Raw genomic sequence first — 12662 nt, 5'->3', positions numbered from 1 at the left:
GGGAGGGTGGGGTTTGGGGAGGGGAGAGACCTCAGCCAAATATAACGCCAGAGAGTCCACCCTCCAAAGCAGCCATTCCCCCAACTAATCATTGTAGTCTGAAGATCAACTGTACTTCCAGGAGATCTGCATGCCCCACCTGGAGGTTGGCAACCTCACTCGCCAAGCCACATAGCTGCCTCTGCCAAGACTCCCATTTTTTTCCCTCCTTGGGTAGGCCAGGTATCACCCTGACCTGGATGGCCCAGGCTAGCCTGATCTGGTCAGATCTCAGAAGCTAAGCAGGGTCGGCCCTGGTTAGTATTTGGATGGGAGACCCCCAAGGAAGTCCAGGGTTGCTGTGTAGGGGAAGGCACTGGCAAACCACCTCTGTTCGTCTCTTGCCATGAAAACCCCAAAAAGGGGTCGCCATAAGTCGGCTGCGACTTGACAGCACTTTACACACAGACGCTTGTATCATTGCGCTTGGCCGTGCGCGCTGGCTGTGGAAGCCTCCTCCTCTAGGACCCCGCGGAGTCGGTCACCCGCTTCCTTCCCAGCTCGACGCCCTGCCTCGCTCAGGGCGGCTTTCCCCGGCAGCCATGAGTTTGGAAGCCGTCCGCTACCGCAGGGGCTCCCTGCAAATCCTCAACCAGCTCCTGCTGCCTCGGCAGAGCGTCTACGAAGACGTCGGCAGCGTCGGGCAGGGCTGGGAAGCCATCCGGGCGATGAAGGTGCAGCGCTGGGGATGGGCAGCTGGCTCCAGGCAAGCGCCGCCGCCCAGCTGGGACGCAGAGCTCCGCTCCAGCTGCGTGGCGGGCAGCCATTCAACAGGCGAAGCCGTCCCACTGGAATCGCTTCGCTTTTGAGGCGCTGCCCCGAGTCCGGTGAACTTCGAGAAAAATGCTATTAAAAGAGCTGGGGGGGGGGGGGGGCAGCTGGGGGGGGGGGGCGGCTGGGGGAGTGGTGGTTGATACGGGGGGGTGGGCTTTCGCCCTGTTCACGTGTTAGAGTGAGTGAGCCCTTGTACAGCCCGCCTAAACGTGGGTACGCCGGTTCGTAAGAAAAAGCCAGCATACTTTCACTTGACAAACGAAACAAGGAGACCAGTGCCTGAATAAGTCACGTGTTCAGCTGTTCGTGCATTCAGTGTAACAGAGAATTTCCCAGCGTCGAATCATAGAGTTGGATGGGGCCACCAGGGTCATCTAGTCCAACCCCCTGCACAATGCAGGACTTTCACGAATACTTTACATGTAAAGAAAAAAGCCCTGTTTGCAAATTAAATTGAACACACGTACAATACATGTACAATGTATGCTTGATTTTTCTTTGTGTGTGCTGAATAATTCTCACATTACATACGTGTACAGCGGAATGTATGATTGAAATCACACATTTATCTAGAAACTGGTCCCTGTTTTCACTTGTAAAGTGAAAGCATATTGACCCTTAATAACTGGTATATGCAGGTAGCATACATGCAGTTAGCATTCACTCTAACATGTGAACCCCTGTTTCAAGTATATACCATACACAGATTGTGTATGTGTTCACTGTACCTTATGAACAGGACTTCTGAATAAGTGTACAGATAGGTAAAGGGATATGGACAGGATCTGAAGCAAAGGCAAACAGTCTGTGGTAGAAGGGGATGTGAGGTTCACTGAGTAGAGCTAGATCTGTCCAGAAAGAGGACAATATAACTTGATTTTGTTTCTCTGTGACCAAAATTGGGGTTTGTAACTCCTTGTTCACACAAACTGGCCCATCTGTTTAACAAATTATTTCACATGCTTAGATGATTATGTGGATAGGTGATGCTGTCTATTGTGTTTTTAATCCCACCTTTCCTCTAAGGAACTTGGGTTGGCATGTGTGGTTTTCCTCTTCCCTATTCTGCCCCCACAGCAACCCTGCAAGGTGGGATAGGCTGAGATAAAGCAATTGGCCCAGTATTACCACTGAGCTACATTGGCCGAGTGGAAATTTCACTCTGGGTCTCCCTACTTCTGGTCTGGCACTATAATCGCTTTTACTGCACTGACTCTCTAAGTCACTTTTTGCACAACAACCTTTTCTGCGCTTGTAGAAAACTAGCATGTAAGGGAGCAGTTCTTACAATAGTTAGGATTCTCACCAGCAGCCAGTCAGGCAAGAATTGTCCCCTTTTGACACTGTTGGTTGTTCAGCTAAATGGCCTTCATCCTCTACTCCAGGGGTGGGGAACCTTTTTTCCACCAAGGGCCATTTGAATATTTATAACATCATTTGAGGGCCATACCAAAATTATCAACTTAAAAATTAGCCGACCAAGCCTCAAGGAGGCAGCTGCCCCAGATGACCCCTCCCCGGCACGGGCAAGCAGGCAGGCATCCAACCGGTGGCACACTCGCCTACTTGGTGGCACAGGATGGTCTGTTGCACCAGCTGGGAGTTGCCGTCCAGCCACACGCCAGAGTTGCTCCTGCTCCGCATGGTCGGGGCCGGATTCTACAGCCAGCTCCTGCTACCTCTGCCTGAAGGAGTGAAATGGGGACACACTGACTAAAAACTCCCCCCCCCAACAGCACATTCTGGCCCTACCCCTTTTAACCCCTCCATTGTCGCCACTTCTGCCCCCAGCCCTCTTGTAGTACAGAGGGAATACATTTCTCCATGGCCCGGGTGGGAAAGGGCAGCTCCATAGCTAACGACTCTTCTGCAAGGGGGAAAAAGTTTCCTTTTCTTGGCAAAACAAACTCACATCTGCCTTGAATAGAGGCTATTCCTGTCTGCGGGAGAAGGAGGATCACCAGTCTTAGATCCTTCTGAGCTAGAAACCTGGCAGGACCCACGAAGGGCCAGACCAAATGATTTCGCGGGCCTTATATGGCCCTCGGGCCTGACGTTCCCCACCCCTGCTCTACTCCTACATATTGTTATAAAGTTAAAGCTCCCGTATAGAGGCCATTCAGAAGCTTCCCTCTATATCATGCCCTGTGCTGGAGGTGTAACGTTTAAAAGCTTCATATTCTTCTGTATCAGTTAAAATATGCATAATTTCCATATAATCACTGTATGTTTTAGCATCACAAATGCTATGTATATTCTGGCTATTGGACAGGGATAAGAAGCTTTTCAGCAGTACATATGGACCTCTGTTGGGAGATGCTGCTCAGTGTCATCTATATGCCTAATGTTTAAATTCACCCCCTTACCTAAGAGGAATGAAAAGTAAGGAACAAAGAGGAATACAGACGTTTGTTCAACATGTGTGTGAGCAATCCATTTGGATACAGATAGTAGCCGAGTTATAGTGTTTCCAGGGTAGGTTATTTTTCAATTCCATTGCCTAATCCAGGGGTCCCCAGTGTGGTACTCGTGGGGGCCTGGGCACACATAGGTACCTTTCCTGACACCCACCAAGCATTTTTAGAAAGTGGATGGGGCCACATGGCTTCTGGTTGACCATTAGAGATCTGATTGACTGTGCAGATTAAAATAACATTGTTTCAACTGCAGGTGCCACCAAAGTGTTGAATTTAGTCTCTCACACTCCATTTTCCCCAGTGCGTTTCTAAAAATTATTCCTTTTTACCCCTGCACTTTGGCTTCCTCTGTTCGTGTGGCTCTGCCTTCTGCAGCAGCCATGTTATAATTGGCTTTGCCTCCTAAGGCAGCCGTGTTGTGGCTGCGCCCACCACCATGTGCCAAAGGTGCCCGCAGGCTCAAAAAGGTTAGGGACCCTTGGCCTAATCTCATACTGTCCTCAAGCCAAAGAGGCTGTGACTCCAGGCCTGAGCCGTAGCCCCTCTTAAGCGAAATGGAGCCTTTGAATATAACAGAGAACAAGCCAATCCAGAGACCTTCAGTATGTCTTCCCTTTGGGAACAGAATGAGATGTTCCTGTATGATTGTATCCATTTTGTTTCCGATTGCATTCTTGGAAGCGTCTGTTCCTGACCTACTACCCATACCTCCATTTCTTGTGTGCCGGTCTTTCCTGCATCAGTAGCAGGCCTACAGTCCCTGGTTGCTGGCCATCTGTTGCCCCTGCTTTCTTCTCCACTTGGCTGTAGCTGTCAGTGTTGGATAAGTCCTGATGTCCAGCACTTGCTGGTTTCCCTGTGTGGTGCCTGCACCCTAAATGTGTCTTTTTCTCCATCTTAGGTAAGGGGCGCTCCAGCCATTGCCATCGTAGGTTGTCTGAGTCTGGCAGTGGAGCTGCACAGTAAAGGAAATGCAGAAATGAGTGTCAGCAAGCTGGAGAAGTTTGTGTTAAACACGCTGGACTACCTAGTGAGCGCTCGACCTACAGCTGTCAACATGGCCCGGGCAGCTCAGGAACTGGGCTCCTTTGTTCATCAGGAGGCCAAGCAGGAAGGGGCTACTGCTGAGGGTTTGAAAGAAAGGTGTGGATCCCCTTTGCTTCTTCTCCTTCCATCCCAGTGCTTATTGGTGAGAAAGAGAGGTGACCTGTGAGAATTAGCGAGGGGGGGAAATCACATTCCTTCCGTTTGTCCCGTCCCCCCCCCCCGCCCCGCCCCTTGAGGTAGGTTAAGTTGAGAGTTTGTGACTGACCCAAGGTTACCCAGCAGAGTGGTGACTCAAACATAGGTTTCCAAGATCCTAGTACAGCACTTTAACATTTATGTCACCTCTTCAGAGACTTGCTCACAAAATAAAACAAGAGAAAATGATAAAGCATAAAATAATTAAAAGTAACAGCTATTACCTACGAGCCAATGAAGCCCGGCAGCATAAAAGCAAATAAAAACCCAGAGCATAAAACATTTGGCAGCCTAAATGATCCTCATAACAGTCCTCATACTAGAAGCAAATTGCAAAAAAATAAAAATAAAAATTGTTTTTAATTAAAAGTTCAAGCTCCTTGTTAAAATCCTGGGTAAAAATAACTGTTTTGGCCTGATGCCTAAAAAAAGAGCAGAATAGGTGCCAGGCAGTCCTGCAGAGGGAAGGCCTTTGAAAATCCCTGTCTCTTAACATTTTATGTATTGTTTGTTTGTTTATATCCTGCCTTTCTCTGCAATGGAGACAGAAGGTGGCTTGCATCTATCTCCATTAATCCATTTTACCCTCATAGCAACCCTGTTAGGTAGGTTAGACTGAGATTATGTGACTGGCCCATGGTTACCCAGCAAGCTTCCCCAGCAAAGCAGGGATTCAAAGCTCCCAGATCCTTGTCTGCCACTACCACAGTGCCCCCCCCTTTAAAAAAATGATGCCTTTCTGCAAACCTAAGGGTTTTCCCATCTTTGCAGAACCCTACATTGTATTAGTGGCTGACCCCGTTGTGCAGATTATATTAAAAATCTGTATGCAGGCTAGCCCTTGGCTGAGGATATCCCAAATATCTATCCATCTCGTCATAGTGTGATCAGCTGGGCAGAAGCCATGTTGGAAAAAGACCTGAAAGACAACAGAAGCATCGGGGAACACGGGGCACGCCACCTCTTGCAGCAAGTGGGACAGGACAAGGTGGTGGTCCTGACTCACTGCAACACAGGCTCTCTGGCCACTGCTGGCTATGGCACTGCACTTGGTAAGTGACATCTCTGGGTATACAAAAGAGCATTTCTCAAATTCAAGTGCAAAAACAGTGGAGCACCATTACACTTATTAGGGAGTTTGGCTTCTATTCCTAACCCTCTGCTGCTTAGTCCCCCGTCCCCTCACTTTCTTCCCCATTGAGCCAAAGCAAATTCTTTGGAAATACAACTGGGAATTCTAGTGGTATCGCTGAAACCATGCCATTGCCATCCCTTCTAAGGTTGTAGCTTCCATCTTTTCCCTTCTTGTGCCCGGTATAATCCATTCACTCTTGGTTGAATTTATGATGTTTCCTTTACAGGCATTATCCGCTCCCTGCATGCCACGGGCCGTCTGGAGCATGTCTATTGCACTGAGACTCGGCCATATAATCAGGGAGCCCGCCTGACTGCCTATGAGTTAGTGTACGAGCGGATCCCTGCCACGCTCATTGCTGACAGCATGGCATCTGTGACCATGAAGGAGAAAAAGGTGTCGGGTGAGTACTTTGGAGCTCCTCTTTCTGCTTGGCTGTTATGTGGTCTCCCTACTGTCTCTTGTGCCAGCAGTAGTTTACGGCGGCAGCTTGCTTTAGTAATCAACCATGTCTACAGGCATGTAGCAATTGGGCTGGTCTCCGGAGAGAGTTTTGCCTTCTGAGCATCTGTTGCTGGCAGTAGCATAAATGCAGCATTTAGGAAGGGAATCATTTAGGATGACTGCTATGGGTGACAAAAAGCCTGAGTGGGAGAGTCTCAATGCAGCCTTTATTTACCTGCTTTTATTTTCTTTGCCTTGGGAACTGACCCAGCTTTGGGAGAAGACATGTGGGCCTAGGGTGAACTGTAATACAATGCCCAATGTTCATTCAGAAAATAATTATACTTCGCCCTCTTACAGTGCTTTCAAGCTCCTCACATACATCAGCTCAGTAAACCTTGCAATGTACCTATAGAGGCCATTATTTATTAACCCATATTGTAGTGAGAGGCAGAAGGGAGGTTTGATTCAGGGGTCTCCTGGGCCACAACTCTCTTTAGCCTGACACCACACCAGCTCCCAACATTTTGCCTGCCTTCAACGTGAGTAGAACTCGGTTTCCTCTTTGGTGGAAAAATGGTGTGTATGTGCAAACAAACAAAAACCAGATAGCCATTGCATCAGCATTGTTCTCCGCAAGCTGCTGTGATTCTCTACTTGACATATTTCATGGAGCGCACAGTGGCTCTCAGTGCTATCTGTGGCCCTGCCTTCAAAGGTGCGGTGCTAGAGATGGGGCACCTACTTTATTTTCTTTTAAATGTCAGGCTAAAACACATCTCTTTTTTTTATACCTAGGTCTTTAATTTGGTTTTTTTTTCTGAACAGCTTTTTAATGGTCTGCTTCTGTTTTATGGAGAGCTTTTATGTGTCTTATGTCTAACAGCTTGTGTCTGAATATTGTGGTTTTTAATTGCAAGCTGCCTTGAGCAGGAGTCTGAAGAGGGGTGTAGAAAAATTCTGAATAAATAAGCAAATAAAGTGGCATACCTGTTCTTTTCCATTTTATATTCACAGCAGTCTTGCTAAGCTAGGCAGAGTGAGGGAGAGTGCTGAAAGCCACGTGTTGGTCTTTGTTCTTGAGCTGGGAAACTCTCCTGACAGTTGGAAGAGTATATACATACAGCGCAAACATATGCAAAGAATGGGCTGGCTGCTGAAGGAGGAGGCCAAGGGGCTTGAGAAGGAAACTCCGAGCCCATTCATCCCTCTCATCAAGTGTTTTGGGCTGGGGAGGGTCAGGTAGCCAGCGTGCTGTTCGCTTCTGTAAGGCTCCAGTTCCACTGCTAGCCTGTCCAGACTGCAGAATTTCAAGGCTGAACCAGCAACAGTGACTGGATCCTCATGCAAGCTGCCTGTGGAGGCAGGTGAAGGGAACTCACAAAGGCATGGGAAGACAAGGGGGAGAGAAGAGTTTATTTTCTGCATGTCACAATTTATCTTAGGTTCCTCCACCTATGACTGCCAGAGCAACCCTGTTCAGGCTAGAGAATTGTTGGCATGTGTTGTTCTGTTTCCCTGGCAGAATTTTGATTAGATGAAAGGAAACAGCAAAAGGAAGACCAGCATGTGCCTCCCCTTCTTTCATCTGTTTATGCAACCCAAATTACCTTAGGTCTTTTCTTACGTGCACAGAAAAAAGCAGTCCTCCGCATGCAATCTCTAGCTTCATTTCTAATATCCTTGTTTCCTGTCCTGTCCCACAAATTGTTAAGAGTCCAGAAAGTCCTCTCAAACTAGGCGGCTAGTTTTCTAACGCACTGACCTGGCTTCACTCATTTTGTGATGAGAGAACGTCTACCACATTCTGGGTTTTGGAGCCATGTACAGGGATCAGGATGGCAATGACATGTTCTACACAACGGGAAACGGACACGTAATTTACACCACGGCAGGACCCCCTGTTTATCCCTGTTTGCAGCTTAATGGATAATCTGGCCCTGGCAACCACAAAGAACTGCATCTTAGCTTTAGGCTTAAATATATATATACGTATTTTTCCACCCACCCAGCCGTATTTGTGGGAGCAGACAGAGTTGTTGCCAATGGAGATACTGCCAACAAAGTGGGAACCTATCAACTGGCTATTGCTGCAAAGCACCACGGGATTCCTTTCTATGTGGCAGCACCCCGAACCTCGTGTGACCTGAGCTTGCAACATGGAGGACAAATTGCTATTGAGGAGAGACCAAGCCAGGAGCTGACAGATATCAATGGAGTACGGATTGCAGCACCAGGTACTAAAGGGTGCATGCAAAAAATGGGGAGTTGAATAGATCATCAGCTTCAGTTCCGCCCTCAGTGATTTAGCAGGTGGACATGCCAGGCTTTATAGGTCAAACATCTCCAATTTTTGCAGTAAGGGTGCCCGAGTCAAAACAGGATGGCTTGAGAGTTTTCTGGTGCATCACATGAACACATGAAGCTGCCTTATACTGAATCAGACCCTTGGTCCATCGAAGTCAGTATTGTCTACTCAGACTGGCAGCAGCTCTCCAGGGTCTCAGGCAGAGGTCTTTCACATCACCTACTTGCCTAGTCCCTTTAGCTGGAGATGCCAGGGTTTGAACCTGGGACCTTCTGCATGCCAAGCAGATGCTCTGCCACTGAGCCACGACCCCTCCCCTAGACCAGACCACAGCATCCAATGTTGTTGAATTGCATGGAAGGTGTCAGGCACTTCTGTGCTCCTAGGAAGACATCCTATCACTCAGGAAAAGTTAACTTTGTGGTCACAGACCACCTGAGTCTTGAGGCAGGAAATGTCTTTCTACCTAGGACTCTTGGATGTAGGGAAATGTTTTTCTTCTGCCGTTCTAGATGGTACTTCCAAATTCCATTCACTTTTTTTTTTTTTTGGACCATTCCTTCCGTAGGGCTAAAGCACATACCCTCTGTGGCTCTCTTGAGATATCTCTCTCCCACTTGGAGAACTAGGCCCCCAAACCTTAGTTTTTACTTATAGTAAAGGGTAAGTTGGTTTAGCTGGGGCAGTGAACAGCTAAACGGGGTTGTCTGCAGCATGATTGTTCTTGCTTCTACCCAGGTATCGGTGTCTGGAATCCAGCCTTCGATGTCACCCCTCACGATCTGATTACTGGTGGCATTGTCACTGAATTTGGTGTTTTCACTCCTGCTGAACTTCAGGCGGCACTGACACGGGCAGAGAGCCAAGCATGAAGGTGACGAGCTCAGCTGTTTCTGGATTGGCTAGACAAGAGTGTGCATCAGGCAGACTTTCAGCCTTCCACTTTAGAAGAACCAACATTCAAGGTTAATAGAATGTGCTGTTCACCCATTCCTCTGCCATTGTATTTGTGCATTGTTAATGAATACCCATTACCTTTCCCCAGACCTGGAGTTAAATGATTATTGGAGCTGACTGAACAAGGACAGCTGGTGTGTGAGTGAATGACTGTAAGAGAGAGAGGAGGGCTATATAACTAACATCCAGGTCAAAGAAAGGCCCATCTGGTCCCTGAGCAATGCATAATTTTTTATACTGCCTGCATCAGCCGACAGTGATGATCTCCCAATTCTGGGAACCTGTTTGGGAACAGCAGATAAGAGTGTGAATCTTTTGCATTTCTGCCTACAGTTTTTGGCCCAAGGGCAGAACTTGCAACTTTGTGATTCGAGTCCAGTGTCACCATGGAGACTAACAAGATTTTCAGGGTATGAGCTTTCGACAGTCAAAGCTCCCTTCAGACATGAGTAGGAATGGAGATCTCTGAGACTTTGTACCCCATTCAGAAGTGGGAGGGGTGTTGCAAAGAATGTTTGTAAAGGATGCTGAGGTACAGTGCTTATGTAATCAGCTTGATTAGAGCAGAGGGGAAATGCTTGGGGACAGAAAACTAGCATCAGTAGTGAGATAAGACCCCTGTATCCTTACTCAGCTCCGGGGGGGGGGGGGAGGTCCATTGTTCTGAACTTGAGAACCCCCCTTGCTCAGTATCATCATTAAAGCCATAATAGTCACACTACTAGCAATCTCATGTTGTAATTTACCTTTGACGTTTCTTTGCTTGAGGACTGCCATTCTTTTTTCTAATGAGAAGCAGGGATTGCAGACCAAGGCCAGAAATGTGAGGTGAAAAACTTTCTCCTGTTGATTGCTTGCCTTTGAAGTATGAACGAAAGAACTGCTTTGCTGAACCAGACCAGAGGTGCATTTAATCCAGCACTTTGCCTTCAGTAGTAACCAGCCAACCGTCCTGGGAGCTTCACAAACAAGATACGTTGAAGATAGCACACCAAAAAACAAATCAGGGTGACTAAGCAGTGAGAAATTGCCTTTGAATATCAGGACACACAAGTTTGCATTATGTATTCATAAACCTCCCCCCCCCCATTGATCCTTTGGTTAAAGGAAATGATTATGGCATTTCTGTAAATACTGTGAAGCCAAAACCTTTCCTTCCAAAATAGTTAAATACTGATTAAAGTGTATTGTATTGATTGCAAAGGCTGTAGATGGTTTTGTTTAATCCTTCCTAGCCGGCTCAAGGTTGACTCAGCCTTCCATCCTTCCGAGGTCGGTGAAATGAGTACCCAGCTTGCTGGGGGTAAAGGGAAGATGACTGGGGAAGGCACTGGCAAACCACCCCGCAAACAAAGTCTGCCTTGGAAATGTCGGGATGTGACGTCACCCCATGGGTCAGGAATGACCCGGTGCTTGCACAGGGGACCTTTACCTTTATGGATCACATTTTAACATACTGTTTCTAATCACCTTCTGACTCATATTGTACTTTGGCTGGACTTCAGTCTGACAGCAGCAAGGGCTGGGGCTCTCTGTAACTGCATCCTTTGCAGTTGACAGGAAACCTCATCTTCATACCTCAGTCTTGAATATGTTACATGGAAGTTAGTCCTGTTAATTTCTACATTTAAGATTAGCAAGCTGTTTATAATTTTGTAATGCAACTAGCCAATCAGTTTAATGCCAAACAGTTTGAAATGTTAAGAGGAAAAATACAGTGGGTTGGATCCAACAGGTTTTTCAGGTGACAAAAAAAGCAGCAGGCATCCTCCGTGGCCACCAAAAATGGCTATGCTGGGGATTATGAGAACGGCATGGGCAAATGGCACATGGGATGGGGATGGTGGTAAGGAGGGGAACTGGACAAGACTGAGTGAAAAAGTTGGCTGGGTTCGACAAAGTATATGATCCGCAAAAGCTTGCTCTGAATCAATTAAACTTAATGGCAGAGGAATTATTTTCCCCAGCCAGCTGTTACGTTGTTCAGTGAAAATGCCCTCAGGTTGGAATGGAAAAATAAAGAAGGGTTGAAACAGAAATGAAACAAAATCCCAGTTTATTCAGCACAACTGTTTCCCAAGACAGTGCAGAATGACTCTTGAAGTGAGCAGCTGCAGCCCTAAAGATCACACACGTTTCTTTAACAGCTCAGAGGCAAGAGAAAGTCAGACCAGAGGAATGGTCTTTGCATGTTCACTGACATCTTCACCTACTGTGTGGCAAAGTCTTACAAATTTTTCGTTACAGCAGGCCTAGGAGGAAGGATATATGAAATCCAGTGCAACACAGGCATTAAAGATAATAATGCATAATATTTCATTCCCCTGGAGTTGTTAAGAAACTGGTGTCTCCACATAAGGAGCTGTCAACCTTAGACCTGAGCATGGCATGAACACATGAAGCTGCCTTATACTGAATCAGACCTTTGGTCCATCAAAGTCAGTATTGTCTACTCAGACCGGCACTGGCTCTCCAGGGTCTCAGGCAGGGGTCTTTCACATCACCTACTTGCCTAGTCCCTTTAACTGGAGATGCCAGGGATTGAACCTGGGACCTTCTGCATGCCAAGCAGATGCTCTCACTGAGTCATGGGCCCTCCAGCCATGGCTGCAGAAAGAATTCATTGTGGCATTTTTGTGCCCACCCTGATCTCCCACTCTCCATCCCACTCTTCCTATGCCATGCCAAATGGGATTGTGGCCAAACTGCTGGAATAGGGCTGAAAGTTCCAGGACCCTTTTTTTGCAGCTGAAATACAAGCAGAACTTCAGCATGGGACAATTTGCCCCCCACTACTGCATCACTACTGCTTAGAAAGCCTTCACCTGCTAATTTTTGCTAACTGCACAGCTGTTCAAAGCACTGCAATCATGCCAGGGGAAAAAAAAGTTGGCAATCCTCCACTCAGGCAAAGGCTATGGGGGTTGTGCATAGAAGCGAAACCTATTTTAGCCTTTTACTGTCATCTGGATGCAACAAAGGCAGTGAAACAGTACCATAAATTGTGAAAATGCCCAACTTCATCAGGACTTCATAATCAATATGCGTTGAATTCATAGTCAGAAATTGGCATGACAGCGAAGGTCAAAGGAATATTCATCTGTTCCACTAGCTACAATAACCCTAACCAGGTGAAGTTGGCTAGATTGACCATTGTTTGCAACTGCTGTCACTCTGACCTTACTTGGGGAGGGCTGGGGTTATCTGTTCTCCTCAAACAAATGGACTGAATTTGAACCCTAACCAGTATGTATTCTGACTGTTATTCAGCTGCTTTAGCAGTCTGATCTGTGGAGCTAAGTTGCATTAGACTGAGTCTAATGACTTTTGTTTCACCAACCTCACA

At 47.1% G+C, this 12662-nt stretch overlaps 1 protein-coding gene across 1 annotated transcript; it reads left to right on the top strand.

Annotated features, from left to right (window-relative positions):
- Nucleotides 1-580: 580 nt before the first annotated feature.
- Nucleotides 581-9282, top strand: MRI1 (methylthioribose-1-phosphate isomerase 1). The gene is made up of 6 exons (XM_056850045.1): nt 581-713; nt 4132-4373; nt 5355-5524; nt 5834-6010; nt 8064-8288; nt 9098-9282. Exons 1-6 carry the CDS (start codon nt 582-584, stop codon nt 9229-9231), a joined length of 1080 nt encoding a protein of 359 aa, XP_056706023.1. The 5' UTR covers nt 581; the 3' UTR covers nt 9232-9282.
- The last annotated feature ends 3380 nt before the right edge of the window (nt 9283-12662 follow it).

Source organism: Euleptes europaea, chromosome 5, assembly GCF_029931775.1.
Source record: "Euleptes europaea isolate rEulEur1 chromosome 5, rEulEur1.hap1, whole genome shotgun sequence".
Classification (NCBI taxonomy): Eukaryota; Metazoa; Chordata; class Lepidosauria; order Squamata; family Sphaerodactylidae; genus Euleptes; species Euleptes europaea.
The sequence above is the reverse complement of the archived record's forward strand: the minus strand, read 5'-3'. Positions and strand labels throughout refer to the sequence as shown.

Bases quoted from the DNA above. Each gene is read 5' to 3' on its own strand.
- MRI1 (XM_056850045.1), top strand. From the start codon at position 582: ATGAGTTTGGAAGCCGTCCGCTACCGCAGGGGCTCCCTGCAAATCCTC. The intron at 4,374-5,354 runs GTGTGGATCCCC...ATCTCGTCATAG, and splicing joins GCTGAGGGTTTGAAAGAAAG to TGTGATCAGCTGGGCAGAAG. The intron at 5,525-5,833 runs GTAAGTGACATC...TTTCCTTTACAG, and splicing joins TGGCTATGGCACTGCACTTG to GCATTATCCGCTCCCTGCAT.